This window comes from Hemiscyllium ocellatum, chromosome 14 (assembly GCF_020745735.1).
Source record: "Hemiscyllium ocellatum isolate sHemOce1 chromosome 14, sHemOce1.pat.X.cur, whole genome shotgun sequence".
Lineage (NCBI taxonomy): Eukaryota > Metazoa > Chordata > Chondrichthyes > Orectolobiformes > Hemiscylliidae > Hemiscyllium > Hemiscyllium ocellatum.
The window spans coordinates 20939494-20959547 of NC_083414.1; the positions used below are offsets into that span (position 1 = coordinate 20939494).

Consider the following 20054-nt stretch of genomic DNA (forward strand, 5'->3'; position numbering starts at 1 on the left):
TAGTACATGGCACTAATAGTAACCCAGAGATCACTACACTCAAGGTCCTGCTTTTCAGCTTCTTTCCTAACGACTTGTACTCATTCCACAGGACCTCAACCCCTTTTTCGATCTATGTCATTGGTATAATGTGCACAATTGATATATGGCTGTTCACTCTCGCCCTTAAGAGTTTTGTGCAACTACTCAGAGACATCCTTAACTCTGACACCAGGCAGTCAACACATCATCCAAGAGTCTCTAATGCGGCCACAGAAACACCTGTCTGTGTGCCCCTAACTAGCGAGTTTCCTTCTACTATTGTTCGGTTGGATCTTGCCCGGCATTGCCCTAAGCGCAGTCAGTTGTGATGCCACAGGCCTGGCTAATGATGTTACACTTCCCTGAAAGGCTCCTCTCACCACTCCAGTATTCAAAATGGTACATCTGTGAGAGAAGGGATCAGACACAGGAGACTCCTACATCACCTGCCTATCCCTCCTGGTGATCACCTATCTACCTGACTGAACCTATGGTGTGACTATGCTCCTCAGTGTATCCAACTGCCAACTGAACAATGCAGTCTGTGAGGAGCTGCAGCCAGTCACACTTGGAGTCATAGAGATCTACAGCACAGAAACAGACCCTTCGGTCCAACCCATCCATGCTGACCAGATATTCCATCCTAATCTAGTCCCATTTGCCAGCACTTGGCCCATATCCCTCCAAACCCTTCCTATTCATACACCCAATCAGATGCCTTTCAAATGTTGCAATCGTACCAGCTTCTACCATTTCCACTGGCAGTTCATTCCATACACGCACTACCCTCTGCATGATAACGTTGCCCCTTAGGTCCCTTTTATATCTTTACCCTCTCACCCTAATCCTATGCCCTATAGTTCTGGACTCCCCCACCCCAAGGAAAAGACTTTGTCTATTTATCCTATCCATGCCCCTCATGATTTTGTAAAACTCTATGAGGTCACCCCTCAGCCTCCAACGCTTCAGGGAAAACAGCCCCAGCCTGTTCAACCTCTCCCTCGCGTTCAAAACCTTCAACACTGGCAATATTCTTGTAAATCTTTTCTGAACCCTTTCAAGTTTCACAACATCCTTCCGATAGGAAAGAGACCAGAAATGCATGCAATATTCCAAAAGTGGCCTAACCAATTTCCTGTACAGCCGCAACATGACCTCCCAACTCCTATACTCAATGGAGCAGTAAAGGAAAGCATACCAAACACCTTCTTCACTATCCTATTGACCTGTAACTCTACTTTCAAAGAGTTATGAACCTGCACTCCAAGGTCTCTTTGTTCAGCAACACTTCTAGGACCTTGCCATTAAGTATATAAGTCCTGCTAAGATTTGCTTTCCCAAAATGTAGCACCTTGCATTTATCTAAATCTCAGAGTGTTTTGTGCCATTTGAAATGTATTTTTTAATGTACTCTTAATTCTAGTTTTACCCTATAGAACTACAGGCTCCTCCACTACACTTGTAACTCTGAGAAATGGAGGTTGATTAGTGAAAGTGCAGGGCAGCCAACCTAGGTTTAAGACTGACGGGCCCTGGAGGAACCAAGAGCTTCGGCTGTCTCAGAGATCTCATAAGAAAGCCAGAACTTCAAATATGAGGATGAGTAAGATTTCTGAAATTTGCGATGCCATTACCATACTCAAATGCATCTCAGTCTTCACCACTATTAGGATTGCAAAGTCCAGGCCATAGCTTCATCAAATAGTCAAAAATTAACAATGCATTACATGTAGTCAGTATTTACTCAACTCTTCCATCTGTATTATGAACATGCAACTGTACTGTGCAAAGAGATGAACATCTGAAAGGAAAGGCAATGTTATCCATTCTGCACCAGATTTGCAAGGCATTTTCAATTTTCTCAATAAACTATAAGAAACTCCTTGAATGTTGCCAAAACAAATTCATTAACTCCTATTTGGTCATCTATGTGGGACAAATACTTTGGAATATGTTAATCACTTCACATACTTTTGTAGCCAACACCAAAAGACCATCAATGACAAGGAGATCTAATATCAGATCGGATCAGCCTTCTGCAAAGTACAATAACAAGTATTTGACAACAAAACCGCATCAGTGATAGCATCCAAAAGACGGTGGATGGGTGGTGTTGGGAGAAAGAAAGAGATTGGCAGCTAATGCAGACACCAACTGCCATCTGGAGGATAAAGAAAACAGAAAACTTGCAGAAAGCAGCTGGGCAACACTGCTGTCGGCATTTGTTTCCGGACATAAAACATGTAAACATAGCTGAGGATGTGAGATCCAAAATTAAGAAACAATCTAAAGTATGGCTGATTTATCAAATTGCTTCCAATTACTAACTTCAAAATTAAACATAACGTGCTTCAGATTTGTGATTTTCTCCCTAATAACCAAATCAACTAACAGTGAATGATCTCAAACTCTTCGACAATTTTCTCATTTACCTCTACAAGAATACAACTCCAAAAACATCTTGAGTAACAGGTTACCAGAGTTTGGCAATCAGCAGTCATATGTTGGGTCAATAGGCTTTAGGGTTTAGGAGGGAGACAGGTATCTTATTGGAATGTACAATATTCAGGGTCTTGGCTGGGTGGATACTGCAAGGCTATCCTTTTGTGGGAGGATCTAGAACAAGGGGAAGGAGGGGCCAGTCTCTGCTTGAATGTCACCCGTCACCGTTACGTTCCATATGTGCAGACATAGTCGTCAGGGACACTAGACTGCTCCCTGATCTCCCACATCAGGTAGGAGGAGCAACCACTGCCCTAACTGCTATTTCTACCCCTTTACACTAAGAAAGACAGAAGAATCTTACCTTGTTTGCCTTACTCACTGAAGCCCAGTATTCACCTCAGCCTGCACTTATGCCAACCACCAGCACCAAGTAGTTAAATGCAATCCTTAGAAACAGACCAAATACTTTCTAGTCTACAACAAACTTCCTAACAGCCAGTCTCAATATCTCTCTTCTCCTTATTTTGTTTAGAAGAGTATGGAAGAATGGAAGAATGGAAACACTGCAGTAATGAAATCCTGTAACTCCCTCCCTAACCGCATTGTGGGTGCACCTGAACGGATAGCAGAGTTTCAACAGGCAACTCAGTATTACCTTCTGAAGGCAATTAGGGATAGGCAGCATATACAGGGTCAGCCAGCAATGCCCACATCCCATGAATCCATTTTAAAAGAAATCTTCAAGTTGTCAGAACTGAAAATACATATAAGTCATCAGAATTGAAGAGGTCGATAACAGCAGACTTGGAAATAAGCTAGAAAGTTGTCTCCAACTGAGACCAAGAGGGAGAGCTGAAAAGAATCAGTTAAGTAAGAACTTAAAAAGAGTTGTGAAAGGAGTGATATTTCTCTAGGAATAGATATCGGTAACAGAGGTTGCTGGGAAACAGGTTGAAACTTTGTTTTGTTGTTTATGTTAAGATGATGGTTCGGCAGCATTTAGAATACTATGTGCAGTTCTGGTCGCCACATTACCTAAACGATGTGGATGCATTGGAGAGAGTGCAGAGAAGGTTTACGAGAATGTTGCCTGGTACGGAAAGTGCTAGCTATGAAGAGAGGTTGATTAGGTTAGGTTTATTTTCACTAGAAAAAAGGAGATTGAGGGGGGACCTGATTGAAGGGTATGGACAGGTGGATAGAGACAAGCTTTTTCCCAGGATGAAGGATTCAATAACGAGAGGTCATGCTTTCAAGGTGAGAGGTGGAAAATTTAAGGGGGATACATGCGGCAAGTACTTCACATAGAGGGTGGTGGGAGTTTGGAATGCGTTGCCAGCAGAGGTGGTAGAGGCAGGCATGGTAGATTCATTTAAGATGCGTCTAGACAGATGCATGAGTAGGTGGGGAGCAGAGAGATACAAATACTTAGGAATTGACTGACAGGTTTAGACAGTACATTTGGATCAGCTCAGGTTTGGAGGGCTGAAGGGCCTGTTCCTGGGCTGTAAATTTTCTTTGTTCTTTGTTCTCTATCTCTTCTTAAATTGTACTGTCTACATAATATAGCCTTTTTCCCTCTTTTTTGTAATAAACTAATGATCTCTTGTTTGAGAATAAGTTGCAGTATTGAGTGACTATGTTTCGGTAACCAACTTAAGTTAGCTTAATTAAGCCTAAGTTAAACATGATCTATCACTCTAGTTTCACTCTGGAATCTAATCAGTCCATTTGTACCATCAGCTGGAACCACAACATTACCTATGGGAAATACACAAATAATGAGCCTGGCTTCCAATAATTACTTAATAATATCTGCAGGGTGATTTAATTCATGCCTCAAAAATGACATAAAAACTTGGTCCCTGTGTCATTCTGGTCCATCAGGCATACAGATGAAAGAAATAAGGGTAGACTTTCTTTGTTTCAGTACCGTGACAGTAAACTGGTGCATTAGATTCCGGGGGTTGTAAATTAGACAAGTTCTATAACAGATATATAATTCATGCCACAGGATTATTGCCCAAGAAGCAAAGACAATATTTTACCCACAAATTATTTTGAAACCAGTAAGACTATCAATATTGAAGAGTATAAATTAAATAGAACTTGTACTACTACTACAGCTAAGATATTTCCTGTCAATAGCCACCAATGACTGGATAGAACCATTGGAAAGTTACAGTAAGGAAAAGACAGTCATGCTCATTGAGGAGAAGTGGAATTGAAACCACCGAAACTTTGCCGAACAGGATTCCTAGTTTGAACTGCATTACAATGTATAAAGTACAAATATTTTCAGTCCATTTCTGTGGGCTAGTAAATTCATTTTACTGATGTGGTATGATATAAATTCTAAAGCTCTGAATAACCTTTTTTTGGAGTTGTTTGATCAATATAGAAAGAATCCTCGGGAATTAATTTGGTTTTAATTAGTCATTTACAAGCTGTTCATCAGGACATGACTGGTCTATACATTCATGGATAAATTAAGTGCCCCTCATGTTTGTTGCATTTATCTGACATGTGCAACAGTAGATATTTTAAAAATCCATTGTATTACGATCCCCATAGAAACTAATAATCTTTGACAAGAAACATGAATTTTCAATGATCAATTTAAAGGACAATTGTAACTTTGAAGACTCTTAATGTAACAAGCTGGAGTGGAAGCAAGTCATCCCCAATCCTCAGAAACTGCCTGAGGAATTAGAAAGAAGTTCAGTCAGTCCCAGCCTTTAATGTACTCATGTCGCCCCATTTTGTCAAATCATAAATTCAAATGAATACTGAAAGACGTTTTAAGAAAACATTCATACCAACCAGCAACAGTTCATAAGATATAGGAGCAGAATTCAGATGTGCGGTCAATCAAGTCTGATCTGCCATGTGGTCTTGCTCATATCTTTTCACACTGTAAGTAATCTAATCTAATCTAAAATTGCCCATAACCCTTAAACCCCTTACAAATCACAAGTCTATCTATTTCTGTCTTTAATACAATCAATGACTTGGGCTCCACAGCCCTCTCTGCCAATGAATTCCACAGATTACCATCCTCTCACTAAAGAAATTCCTCCTCATCTCGGTTCTAATGTTTGTCTCTTCACTCTGAGGCTGTGCCTTAGGGTTGTAGCCTCTCCTACTAGTGGAAACATCTTCATGACCTCTCTGGCAAATTTCTTCTTGGCCTTACAAAGGCAACTCTTCAAGACTCTTTAGAGGTAGAGAAGCATTCCTTTCATCAACAGGCAATCCTCTGGAATCTGTCTGGTAATTAATAGAGAACTCTCAGCTTCCCCTCTTTGCTGACCACACCAGCTGTGACCTTTGTCTCTTTGTGAGACTTCTATTTCTCTCCCTCTCTTAGCTGTCCAACACTTTAGAGTTCGAAAATCTCCACCGTTAATTAAGCTACTTTTGTCTATCTTGTCAGGTATGGATACTTTGCACTTTGCTTCTATCAAATCTCACTCTGAGACTCTATTCACATAATAACCAAGCCACTCACCTTTGCTGTCATGCAGAATTCAAAGCACATTACACCATTTAACCTGGAATTAAAAAGAAAACCTCAATATAATCATCTCATAAAACCTCACATCTGCAATAATCCTATTAGGGAAACTGGCATTGCTTGATTTGCTGCTGTAAATGGCTACATCCTTTTGAGTTTGTGATATCAACTTTGTGCCCTTTCTTTCTAAATTGCAGTTTATACAGTAATTTGTAACAGTTTATATTAATGGATACACGAGGGTGAATTCAGTCAGTGTAATTGAGTTAAGCTTTATTTTACCTTTGTTTTATCTTTTCCCACTTGAACAGTTTTCATTCTCCTCAATCACAAGCATGAAATGGATTATTTTGTGCCTGTGCCTGCACAATCAGGCCCTGAGAGGAAGCATTTTGATTCATATTCTTCACTCACTAGTGACGGTGCATAAAATTGTATTGAGGTAGAAGATGAGCTATTATCTCTTTGAATGGCAAAGTACCTCCAAGAGCTGAATGGCTTTCTTACATTCTTATTTCTTAGTACCATTCAGTCAGGGGAAAAGATAAAGCAAAAGTAAAATAAAGCTTAACTCAATTATACTGACTGAAATTTACCCTCATGTATCCATTAATATAAACTGTTACAAATTGCTATATAAACTGCAATTTAGAAAAAAAGGGCACAAAGTTGATATCACAAACTCAAAAGAATGTAGCCATTTACAGCAGCAAATCAAGCGATGCCAAATTCCCTAATAGGTAAGCAAATCTTAAATGATTTTAAACAACTAGATTTCATGTTTGTAACATTTCAGTTAACAGAATCTATCTGGTCTCCATTTCTTTATTTGGGCAACACACTTCTAACCCCTCTCATATTCAAAATATGGTTATTATGTGGTAATAATTAATCTTTCCAAAGCATCAAATTGTTACTTTACTAAACCCTCTGAAACTGTTATCAAATAAAATATGATCAAAAATTTGATCTTCATGGCTTGATTTAAGTACTGTATGTCCTCCTCACTGCACTCTCCACAACTTACAAAGCAATCAGATTAGTACACCCCATACCTTCACCCGCAGAATTAGCACTCCTGCTATCTCTTAACCATACTAAGTTCCACAAATTTGCTGACAACTGCAGATTGATTGATAAATTTAATTTTTTGCTTTTCAATTCTGTTATTTTCACTGTCTCACTTTAATTGGCAATTTTACTCAGCTTTACACCCTTGTATTTGTCTTTCACATTCCTGATGGTGAATCTGCCTTCCTTGTCATTCAGCAAAAGTGAGGACTGCAGGTGCTGGAAATCAGAGTCCACATTAGAGTGGTGCTGGAAAAGCACAGCCGGTCAGGCTGCATCCAAGGAGCAGGAAAATCGATGTTTTGGGCAAAAGCCCTTCATCAGGAATCATGTGATTACTTGATGAAAAACAGTTAAATAATGAGATTATTTTTCCTTGAGCACTCACTGAACCCATTGAATGTAGTATCTTCATAAACTTCCCCAAAATCATTTCACCTGTGTTAGGCTTTATAATACTTGCTCAGGAGATACTTTTATTTCCTTTCAGTCTCCCCATTAGATTAGATTACCTACAGTGTGGAAACAGGCCATTTGGCCCAACAAGTCCATACTGACCCTCTGAACAGCAACCCACCCCACCTCCCGTACATTTACCCCTGACTAATACACCTAATACTATGGGCAATTTTGCATGGCCAATTTACCTAACTTGCACATCTTTGGACTGTGGGAGGTAACTCACACAGACATGGGGAGAATATGCAAACTCCACACAGACAGTTGCCTCAGGCCGGAATCAAACCCAGGTCTCTGACGCTGTGAGGAAACAGCACTAACCACTGAGCCACCATGCCACCCTATATACCCTGGTTCCTACACTGTAGAACTATTTGACTTTAATCTTTAAATGTGCCTCTATCCAAATCTAATTTTATTCTTTGTATCTATATTTTACCTAATTTTATCTAATAATAGCATCATGTTTTTACTCAGTAACTTGCAACAATATTCATTTGTGGGAACTGTATGTTACTGGCTGGACCAGCCTTCCCTCTTTGCCCATGAAAAAGTGGTGATGAGCTACTTCTTCAACCACGTCAGTCTAAATGAGGACTAGGAATTGACACAGGCTTGACATTTTCTTGTGTATTGTATTGCCGACTGTACAATAAATTCAACTTTGATCTGGTTTGAAAATAAATCTCTGCTGAGAGTCAAGAGGGTCTAAATTAGCTATTTCATTCATAGTACGCTGTCTATGCTACAGACGTGCCTTGTGACTGTGACAGGCATAAAAACATTCAGAGAATTTTCCAGCTGTCACAGTGTTCTTGCGCCAACCCAATGTTATTTTATGCAGGATATGAGAACATCTGCTTCACATTGCTACCCATGAAAGATTATTCATCCTGGCCTAATGAGGATTCAGCTGTATATGTCTGTCTGCACATTATCCTTTTCCCTCACTTGACTGAATAAATCTTTTTGGGTAGAAAAGATTAAGACATATGATAGTCATGTAGCATGATGCTCTGGAAGCTACATCAATTAAGTTTATAGCAACAGATGGTGTCTAATGTATGATAGAGTTGCACTAGTCACTCACTTGCACCCAATATTAACAATCTAATATTGTAAGGAACAACAAAAAGTGATACAGCAACCAAGTTTGGTAGAACAAGGGTATCCAAACTCTAGACCCAAAATTCTTTAAACACCATTGCATTAGTCCAGTTTGAATTTTATGAGGTTGAAGCCATGGATGGAGGTGGACAGAGTACCTCCAAGGTGATACTGTGCCCTAAACCAGAGCCCCTAAATATTGTCAACAGTTCGAAATGGGTGGTAAATAAAAACCAAAAGAACTGCAGATGCTGTAAAACAGAAACGAAAGCAGAACTTGCTGGAAAAGCTCAGCAGGTTTAGCATAACTGAACTTTTGAGGAACGGTCACTTGACCCGAAGTGTTAACTCTGATTTACCTGCTTTCAGAACTGCTGAGCTTTGAAGATAAATCAGAGATAGCGTTTCGGGTCAAGTGACCATTCCTCAGAAATTCAGATATGCCAGGCCTGCTGAATTTTCCAGCGATTTCTTTTTTTTTGAATGATATTATGCAGAATTTGGATTCTTGTTTTATTTTCTATTAAGCTTCCTATTTTCCTATGAACATAAAAATAAATTTCTTGATTATAAACTGGTAAAAATTATAATTAATAATGTTTCTATAAGACGAAGCGTTAAAACTCACTATTGAGTGTATGCACCATTTGGATGGTAAAGTGGTATTTATTTGAAAAAAACACAAATTGATTGAATATTGTTCCGGTCACATTCGACGCCCTACCAGCCTCGTGTCAAGAAGTGCACGCCCTCTCCTCTCCTCTCACCCCAGACCACACCCCGAAGGCCTCGCGCCATCTTTGATGCAGGTAGTTGGCCGAGGGCGTCGCTGGTTGTTCCGCCAGGCATTGCTAGTACGCATGCTCACAATCCTGGGTCTAGAACAGAGTCTCCGCCCCTCAGCACTGCCCCCGCCCCTTCCCTCCCAAATATGATCTCCGCCTCGCCCCCTTGCTGGATCAAGCGCATGGCCCCGCCCACATAAGGACGTCGCCCACATACGGACCCCGCCCCCGCCTCCGATTCTGCCTTCCCCGCCCCCGGTTCCCCTTCACCCAACCAATCTCCAGGAATGTGGTAAACAAGCTGGTTCTGAAGATCCACAAGCAAAGGTCGACTGAGCGATGTCAACTTGTGCATTCGGCAACAAAGATAATTCGCTCAACTCCTGACCTCTACCTACAAACCAGACTGCGGTGTGTGTCTCAAAGAAAATCTTCGCTTTCAACAATTTCCCTGCAATTATTAGGTGTAGGGTCAATTAACAGAACTCAGAATAAAACTTAGTTCCTCGTAGTTCCATTGTCAGAATAGCATCGTACAAAATGAAAATAATGCTGCTCTTTCTTTTTCTGATTTCTATCCCTGCGTTAATATCCTCTGATTACATAATAATGGAATCGTACCGGCAGAAGGTAATCATTTATTACGAGTTTCTAAATTCGCTAATTTACTGCTTATATTTAAGCTTCAAAATATTTGTAATAACTTTCTTAATTCGCTGCTTAATTTTGTTTTGATTTGAACAGAGGCATGCGAACTCTTTGTCAAATGATCAGAAACCAGCCGGAAGAACCCTGAAGGTTGTCAACCAGTCCGTGCATGTAAAAAGAAATGTGCATTTAATCAGTTGCGAAATGTTACTCAGTAAAATACAAAGGCTATTGATCATATACTTTACATCCGAGCTTTAAAGAGTTATTCTCACCCACTGTGATTTACAAGCTTCACACGCTTTTACTGAAACTATGTTGTGACCAATGCAAATAACAAAGAAATAACATGCTAAATGAAATCCCGGACTAGATTAAACCAAGAGCGATATAAATGAATCCTCGTTAGGTTTCAGTTATGTAACCACTGTCTTGAATCGAATTTGATTTAAGATTGGGTACTACTTCGATTCACTGAGAGTTGTTATGTACGCGATTGATCAGTTGTCAATGCATAGAGGTCGATCTTTCCACTAAAGGATGAATTATTATGGTGTCTTGGTTGCAGGTTTAACACTAAATGCTTTGATTATCAATTGTTCTAGAATAATTTGACAAAGGAGCATCAAGAAACTGATAATGGAATGTAAACTAGCATTCTCGTGTTTGGCCAAGTGTTTCATAAATGGGTTTCATAGAAGATTTCGCTCCTTGAACGTTAATAACTTTTCTCACGCGATTCTCTGCTGCTTTCCTTATTAGTTATATATCCGGTCTCCAGAGTATAGCTCAGCATAATCTTCGGGTTAGCAGTAATATAAAGGTTCATTGGTTCGAGGACTCTCTGGGCACTGTTTCAAACAATGCTAGCGACGAACTTCTGTTAACATGTTACTGTGCAATTTTCGACGATGTAGCTGAGAAAGAGAAGTTGGCCGCCTACGTTATCTACAGGGACCTGGAGGTCCTGATAGACAGGTTTTTTTATTTCAAAAATATAGTTTATTCATAAAATTATTTGGATCTCTATATAATTGGTCATGCCATTCTTGTGCACACATTACATTGCTTTACATGCAGACATTGAAATTAATTTTTCCTATATACAAGTCTGTACATTTACTATCCAGCTCTTCTGCTGAGGCGTCAGCGGAGCCCAAATGACTGCATGGGCCCCCTGTTCTTCTTCGGCAGGCAGATGTTACATGGTGGTCTTTCCACACCGTGCCTTGGCGGCAGCTGCCCCAAGCTTCAATACGTCACTCAACACGTAGTCCTGGACCTTGGAATGTGCCAGTCTGCAACACTCAGTTGATGTCAACTCCTTCAGCTGGAAGATCAACAGGTTTCAGACCACCCAAAGAGACTCTTTCACTGAGTTGATGATCCTCCAGGCACAGTTGATGTTTGTCTCAGTGTACAGTGTACAGACTGTAGAGCACGGAGTCCCGCGTCACGGCGCTGCTCGGGACGAACCTTGACAAACCCCGCTGCATTCCTCTCCAGACTTCTTTTGCATAGGCACATTACAGAAGGAGATGTGTGATGGTGTCGTCCCCCCCCCCACAGCCACTTCGAGGGCAGCATGCAGTGCAGCAGAGACTCCGGTCGTGCATAAAGAATCTCACAGGCAGAGCCCTTCTCACCACCAGCCAAGCCATGTCTTGGTGCTTGTTGGAAAGTTCTGGCGCTGAGGCATTCTGCCAAATGACTTTGACAGTCTGCTCAGGGAACCGCTCGATAGGATCCACCCTCTCCTTTTCCCGAAGGGTCTCAAGGGCACGACATGCTGACCACTTCCTGATGGACTTGTGGTCAAAGGTGTTTTTCTTCATAAACTTCTCCATGAAGGACAGGTGATACGAAATGGTCCAACTACTTGGATCGTTCCACGGCAGCGAGGTCAGGCCCATCCTTTGCAACACCAGGGACACTTGGTATTTGCGTACCGGGGATCCACACACAGCTTGATGCAGCCACACACAAAAAGGTGGCCATCAGAGTGAGGGTGGTATTGGACGTGTTTTTTCCCCTGTTGCCCAGCTCTTTATACATCGAGTCCCTTCAGACCTGGTCCATCTTTGATCTCCATATAAAATGGAAGATGGCCCGGGTGACTGCAGTGGCACAGGTTCTGGGAATAGGCCAGACCTGTGCCACGTATAACAGCAATGACAGTGCCTCACACCTGATGACCAGGTTTTGGTGGTGAAGAGGAAAGACGAGACAATGGCACTGGATGCTGTCAGCCTAAACAGAATTAGTCATCTTGGTCAGTGTGATGTTTACAGTCTGGAGGAAGGTGCAGCAAGATGGCAATACAGTTAATGACTTTCTGCACTCCACAGGGGTAAGTACCATTTCTTCTCTCTTTTAACCTCACACCCATTCTAACCTTGCTACTGTACCCACATCTATCAAGATTTATGACTGTTACTATTGCATGTAGCATCTTCCCTTTTTGGCTCTGACCCATTGTATTGGTCCCAAACTACAAACCCTACCTTGCACTCTTTATTCTCTGACACTTTACCATCTTTTCTGCACTTGATTCACCATTAAGAACTCGACCAGTCACTTTTATCTTACTCAATCCTTCCTTTGTCTCATTGCAGGAGAAAAAGATCATAATAGGGCTGAAAGTACCAAGACAGCCAGCTGACATTTGTCTCTTCACACCACACAAGGACAAAATCCATGAGCTTATGGGAGAGGACCATGACCCAAACACTGAGGGCTCCAAGTACCTCACAACCAAGTAAGCTTCATTGTCCTACACTCTTCTATTTTTCCATTATCAGTGACTATGAACATAATATAACAGTGCTCAAGACCATTCCTTTGGTGAAACTTATTCCTTCTTGTGTCTTATACAGGCTTAGTAGCATCAGGACAGCCTCTGCCAATATCAAACATCCCTTGTTGATTTCAGCTCTTCCTCCAGCTCTGAGGAAGAAGATGCAGATCCCTCAGAGGACGTACCAGCAATACTGTCTTCGGCACCTTCTACCAACTCTGATTATTTCACCATGGTATTTAATCTGGAGCATACTTGGGAGCACATTCTGATGAGCACATGACTGTCAGAGAACAAACACCCAATCAACCTCAGGCAGTGTCACATCACATGTCAGCCATTAATAACTTCACTCAAATGCAAAAACAGACACAGAAGCAACAGGTAAATTTATTGGAGATCCTCAGTAAATTGGATCAAAAGGTTGGAGGAGTCCACCAACATTGTCAGTTCTATGTTGGCTGCAGGACTCATATACCTGTCTCCATCTGAGGAGCAGGAGAGTCGACATATCAGGCATTAGCCATTCACCTTGAATAAAGTAATTCAGAGTGCAAGGCTAATGTTCTGGTGATTTAAACTCTAATCCCATCATGGCAGATGGTGCAATTTTTAATTGAAAATCTGGAATTGTTCACATCTTCACAGTAAGATAGTGGCAGAGTAAAATGCTCCAGCCAGAGCTCATCTACTCTGCCCATTCGGTTTTTTTTCTTTTTTTCTCCCTCTGTTCCTCTCTTCTCTTAGCCTCAGACACCCAAACCCAGCCTCCAAAGCAAGGACACCAGTGACCAGCAGCCTCAAGCAGGGATGCCAGTGACCAGAGGCCAGAGTGGGGACTCCAGTGGCCCATAGAACAGATTCCCTTGACCAGCGGTCCACTGCAGACCGTGATGACAACCAGCAGTCAGGCCATATGAAGGACTGCTGCACTGGTCTGTTGTGGAGAGTCCTTGGAGAGAGACTGTGATATTTGTCTTCTTTACTTTGCTTCTTGGTTTTCTGCCCTATGTTATACGGTATATCATTGTAATGTAACATTTTTTCTTCCTTTCTCTATTCTGTAACTAAGGATTGTACCTAGATACTCTGTACCTAAGATAGCACCATGTGTTGGTGACATTGTTGCACTAACTAATCTTGTCACTGAAGAAGCTGTACGTAGGTACCTTTGTACCTAAGATGGCGTTGTAAGTGGCAATGTGTAAACTTTTCACTGTACTCATATGAGTACTGAGTAAAAAATGAGGTCTGCAGATGCTGGAGATCACAGCTGCAAATGTGTTGCTGGTCAAAGCACAGCAGGCCAGGCAGCATCTCAGGAATAGAGAATTCGACGTTTCGAGCATAAGCCCTTCATCAGGAATAAGAGAGAGAGAGCCAAGCAGGCTAAGATAAAAGGTAGGGAGGAGGGACTAGGGGGAGGGGCGATGGAGGTGGGATAGGTGGAAGGAGGTCAAGGTGAGGGTGGTAGGCCGGAGTGGGGTGGGGGCGGAGAGGTCAGGAAGAGGATTGCAGGTTAGGAGGGCGGTGCTGAGTTGAGGGAACCGACTGAGACAAGGTGGGGGGAGGGGAAATGAGGAAACTGGAGAAATCTGAATTCATACCTTGTGGTTGGAGGGTTCCCAGGCGGAAGATGAGGCGCTCCTCCTCCAGCCGTCGTGTTGTTGTGTTCTGCCGGTGGAGGAGTCCAAGGACCTGCATGTCCTCGGTGGAGTGGGAGGGAGAGTTAAAGTGTTGAGCCACGGGGTGATTGGGTTGGTTGGTTCGGGCGGCCCGGAGGTGTTCTCTGAAGCGTTCCGCAAGTAAGCGGCCTGTCTCACCAATATAGAGGAGGCCACATCGGGTGCAGCGGATGCAATAGATGATGTGTGTGGAGGTACAGGTGAACTTGTGGCGGATATGGAAGGATCCCTTGGGGCCTTGGAGGGAAGTGAGTGTGGAGGTGTGGGCGCAAGTTTTACATTTCCTGCGGTTGCAGGGGAAGGTGCCAGGGGTGGAGGTTGGGTTGGTGGGGGGTGTGGATCTGACGAGGGAGTCACGAAGGGAGTGGTCCTTGCGGAACGCTGATAGGGGAGGGGAGGGAAATATATCCTTGGTGGTGGGGTCCGTTTGGAGGTGGCGGAAATGGCGGCGGATGATACGTTGTATGCGGAGGTTGGTGGGGTGGTAGGTGAGAACCAGTGGGGTTCTGTCTTGGTGGCGGTTGGAGGAGTGGGGCTCAAGGTCGGAGGAGCGGGAAGTGGAGGAGATGCGGTGGAGGGCATCGTCGATCACGTCTGGGGGGAATCTGCGGTCCTTGAAGAAGGAGGCCATCTGGGCTGTGCGGTGTTGGAATTGGTCCTCCTGGGAGCAGATGCGGCGGAGACGAAGGTATTGGGAATATGGGATGGCGTTTTTGCAGGGGGCAGGGTGGGAGGAGGTGTAGTCCAGGTAGTTGTGGGAGTCAGTCGGTTTATAATAGATGTCTGTGTTGAGTCGGTCGCCCGAGATAGAAATGGAAAGGTCTAGGAAGGGGAGGGAGGAGTCTGAGACAGTCCAGGTGAATTTCAGGTCGGGATGGAAGGTGTTGGTAAAGTTGATGAAGGGCTTATGCTCGAAACGTCGAATTCTCTATTCCTGAGATGCTGCCTGGCCTGCTGTGCTTTGACCAGCAACACATTTGCAGCTCATATGAGTACTGTACATGTAACAATAAAGCTAATTAATTACTTAATTCAGTCATTCATTCATTCATTAGTCTAATGATGGTCATGTAACTAATGTTGATGGTTATAAAAACCTATGGTTTGCTAATGTCCTTTTACAGAAGGAAATTTGCTATCTTTTTAATCTTTGATGGTTAGGTTAGATTCCCTACAGTATGGAAACAAGCCCTTTGGCCCAACAAGTCAACATTGACCCTCCAAAGAGTAATCCACCCAGACCCATTCCACTACCCTATATTTACCCCTGACTAATGCACCTAACACTATGGGCAATTTAGCATGGTCAATTCACCTGACCTGCACATCTTTGGATTGTGGGAGGAAACCCGATCACCTGGAGGAAATTCACACTGACACTGGGAGAATCTTGAGTCTTTGGAACTCTCTTCCTGAGAGGGTGGTGAAAGGAAAGCCCCAAAAATGTTTAAGACAGAGGTAAATGGATTTACATTAAGCAAGAGATTGAAAGATTATTAGGAGTAGGCAGGAATACTGACTGGAATTGACAGTTGGATAAGCCATGATCTTATTGAAATGCGGAGCAGCCTCAAATGGCTGCTCCTTGTTTGTATTGCTGTGCTTGTCTTATATGTAAATTTTAGCTATAGTATTTCATGTTGTTTAACAGAGTGAATTAAAAAATTGCTGAAATTCTGTTTCCAATTGTGCATAATCAAGAAAATGTGCAATTTAACCCGAACGTGTAGACAATTCAAGCAACTAGCAGGAAGTTTGTTGTGTGTTTAAATAAACAGGATTGTTTTCTTCTCCTGGATAAACGTATACTGCAAGCCTAATAAGAAAGACATCTTTTACTCCTGAAAGATAATTTAAGTGAATTAAGCACTGAAGCCATTTCAGGATTCTCTAGAAAGGATAGATTTTCTGCAGGTCACAAGGTTCGTTGCTTGTTCACTCACTACTAGGAGGTTGGTTTGGAGCATCGGTGAACTTAAAAGAAAACTAGCTTGAGACTTTACAATCTAACATTCCTTCAATTCTTTAAAATAGATGTTTTTGCTTTTAAATTGTTGCTACTGCTGTCTTACTGCAGACAGCATTTAAAGATCAAATACTGACAAACAATGTTGCCACACCATATGGCTTTTCACAATACCACAATTTCTAAATTTGGTAATTGTCTTAGTTGATTAGTCACATCCTTATTTATTGTTTGAAGACATTCATCCTGAGACAATTAAGATAATCTTTGCTCCAAAAAAATGCATTAAATTTGGGAATATCATTTGATGGACTGGATATGTATGTTTCCTCACCTGGACTGTACTCTTTTGTCTCTGATAACGTGAATCAGTTTTTGAATCAAAGCAATTGACATTTCGTGTGGAAAGTGGACAATTTCAAATAGTGCACATTAAAATAAACTTTATATATTAAAAGTTAGCATTTGACATGCAATTATAGGAAATGATAGTTAAATCACAAAAAGTTGGAGTGAAGTCTGGGATGTGTACTAGTATTTTATGAAAACGTCCAGAGATCCTATTTATTGTAATTTATAATGAACTGTTCCAAATCAATAAATGTGAAATATACTCTTTAACTGCAGTGGTGCATGAGCCTCTTGTCCTTGATGTACTGTTAATTCATAAAGTTATAGAACTAAATGTGAGATGATAATATCTACTTATGTTTCTTATTTCACATTAATCAGGCTAAAAGCTAGTTTCTTTACTAACAAAGTGCAAGAATTATGAATAAAGTCTTACAACACTCTAAGCATTTGTATCTAGATAGGTTGTGCATTGAATACTGTACTTCGTACTTTACAAAAAAGTGCATGCTTGATTTTGTATTTTTATATGTATTAAACATTAATGTTATGGAATATAACTTCATTTTAATGCTGCATTTTCTTGTATGTATAACAAATGCATTTTATTACATGTATTGGTCCTTCTTCTTGGCTGAGAACAGAAAAGGAGCATTGAGGAACTTGCCAAAAATGTAAGTTTGATTTCTCTGGTATTATTTATTTCAATGTGTTTTTACTTTAATCTGCTGGGTGAATAAATGTAAGTTTGCTCGCTGAGCTGGAAGATTTGGTTTCAGATATTTCATCACCATACTAGATAACATCATCAGTGAGCCTCTGGTGAAGTACTGGTATTAGTGACCTGCTTTCTATTTATGTGTTTAGGTTTCCTTGGGTTGGTGATGTCATTTGCTGTGGTGACATCATTTGCTGTTCTTTTTCTCAGAGAGTGGTAAATGGGGTCAAAGTCGATGTGTTTGTTGATAGAGTTCTGGTTGGAATGCCATGCTTCCAGGAATTCTCGTGCGTGTCTCTGTTTGGCTTGTCTTAGAATGGATGTGTTGCTCCAATCGAAGTGGTATCCTTCCTCATCTGTGTGTAAGGATACTAGTGAGAATGGGTCATATCTCTTTGTGGCTAGTTGATGTTCATATTTCCTGGTGGCTAGTTTTCTGCCTGTTCTCCAATGTAGTGTTTGTTACAGTTTTTGCAAGGTATGTTGTAAATGACTTTATCTTTCCTTATTGTCTGTATGGGGTCTTTCCAGTTCATCAGCTGCTATTTTAGTGTGTTTGTGGGTTTATGGGCTACCATGATGCCAAGAGGTCTGAGTAGTCTGGCTATCATTTCTGAGATGTCGTTGATGTACGGGAGAATGGATGGGGTTACTGGACACTGTTTGTCTGCTTGTTTGAGTTTGTTGCTGAGAAATCAGCGGACTGTGTTCATTGGGTACCCATTCTTTTTGAATGCACTGTATCGATGATTTCCACTGCTCTTCGTAATTTCTCTGGGCTGCAGTGTGTCATGGCTCATTGAAATAATATTCTAATGCAGCTTTGTTTGTGGGTGTTGGGATAATTGCTTCTGTAGTTCAATATTTGGTCAGTATGTGTTGTTTTCCTGTAGATGCTGGTTTAAAGTTCCCCGTTGATTGTTCATTCTACTGTGACATCTAGGAATGGAAGTTTGTTGCTGTTTTCCTCCTCTTTAGTGAATTCTTTGCCAGTAAGGATATTATTGATAATTGTGAAGGTTTCCTCTAATTTGTTTCATTTAGTGATGACAAACTCAACATTTGGATTGGATGGTTGGCAGAGCAGTTTAATTGAGTCTCTACATTACTGCCTGTGCTAAGAACCCTGATATTGGAGATCCCATGAGTGTTCCGTGGGTTTGTCTGTAGGTTTTGTTATTGAAAATGAAGTGGGTGATAAGTCATAGGTCTGCTAACTTGACGATGTTGTCCTTGCTGATGAAGTTGGTGGTGTTTGGTGTATGTGTCTTTGGTTCTTCTAATAGTGGTCAATGTTTCCTTGGCCAAGTTGATGTTGATGGATGTGAACAGGGCTGTTATGACAAAAGAGACCATTATTTCATCTTCTATCTTGGTGTCTTTGATGGTGTTCAGGAATTCTTGGGTGGGCTGGATGGAGTGGTGTGAGTCTTCTACTAAGTGTTTTAGTCTTTGGTGTAGCTCCTTGGCTAATCTGTACATTGGTGTTGCAGGTATGGGTCTGAGGGGGCTCCTGGTTTGTGAATTTTGGGTAATACAAAGAAGCGTAGTGTATTGGATCCCTCTGGTTTCATTTTTTGAAAGTCTGATTTCCTTAATTCTCCAGATTTCTGAAGTTTTTTGAGTAGGGCTATGATTTGGTTCTCTAGTTGTGGGGTCGGGTCTATTGCCACCTGTTGGTAAGTGTCAGTATCTGCAAGCAGTGCATTCGCTTTCTCAATGTAGTCTGTTCAGTTTAAAATGACTGTCAGGTGTCCTTTGTCTGCAGGTAGGATCACAATGATTTTATCTTTTTTGAGTCCTTCTATTGTTTTCCTTTCCTGTGTATTAGTTGTTTCCTTCCTTTTTCCTGCTTAATGTTGGTGTGACTGTCTGTTTAATGATTTGCCAGGTTTCTTCTTTGAGTTTGTTCTCTTTCAGTGTTGTTTCTAATGTTGCTAACAAATCTTTCTTGTCCACATCCTGCAAGTTGTAATTTAATCCACTTAGATTAGATTAGCTTGCTTACAATGTGGAAACAGGCCCTTCGGCCCAACAAGTCCACACCGACCCGCCGAAGCATAACCCACCCATACATTTACCCCTTCTCCTAACACTATGGGCAATTTAGCATGGCCAATTCACCTAACCTGCACATCTTTGTGACGGTGGGAGGAAACCAGAGCACCCGGAGGAAACCCATGCAGACACGGGGGAGAATGTGCAAACTCCACACAGTCAGTCGCTTGAGGCGAGAATTGACCCCGGGTCTCTGGCGTTGTGAGGCAGCAGTGCCACCGTGCCACCAATGGCTTTTTCCGAGTCTATTAAATGTCAATCAAATAAGTTTTCTATCCATGCTTCTGTGTTGTCTGTGTTGTTATTTTGTGTGAGTTTATCTAGCTTTTTCCTGCGGGTCTAGTTTTTTTGTCATTTTCTGTGTGTGTCGCCGTCTAATGTCTATGGCTTGTTGTACTGTGTCTGTCCATTCATGGTCTGTTGTGT

General features: G+C 41.6%; 1 protein-coding gene across 2 annotated transcripts in view; it reads left to right on the forward strand.

The window, feature by feature from the left end:
• The first annotated feature begins 9692 nt into the window (after nucleotides 1-9692).
• The window catches only part of LOC132822285 (inter-alpha-trypsin inhibitor heavy chain H3-like), a 50045-nt gene continuing 39683 nt past the window's right edge, over nucleotides 9693-20054 (forward strand). Inside the window, exons 1-3 of one of the 2 annotated variants that reach the window (XM_060835461.1) lie at nucleotides 9693-10035; nucleotides 10150-10203; nucleotides 17497-17526. In XM_060835461.1, coding sequence (XP_060691444.1) covers nucleotides 9946-10035; nucleotides 10150-10203; nucleotides 17497-17526 — 174 coding nt within the window. In that variant the 5' untranslated portion in view covers nucleotides 9693-9945. The remainder of the gene's footprint in view (nucleotides 10036-10149; nucleotides 10204-17496; nucleotides 17527-20054) is intronic. The other variant, XM_060835462.1, reaches the window with a different exon arrangement.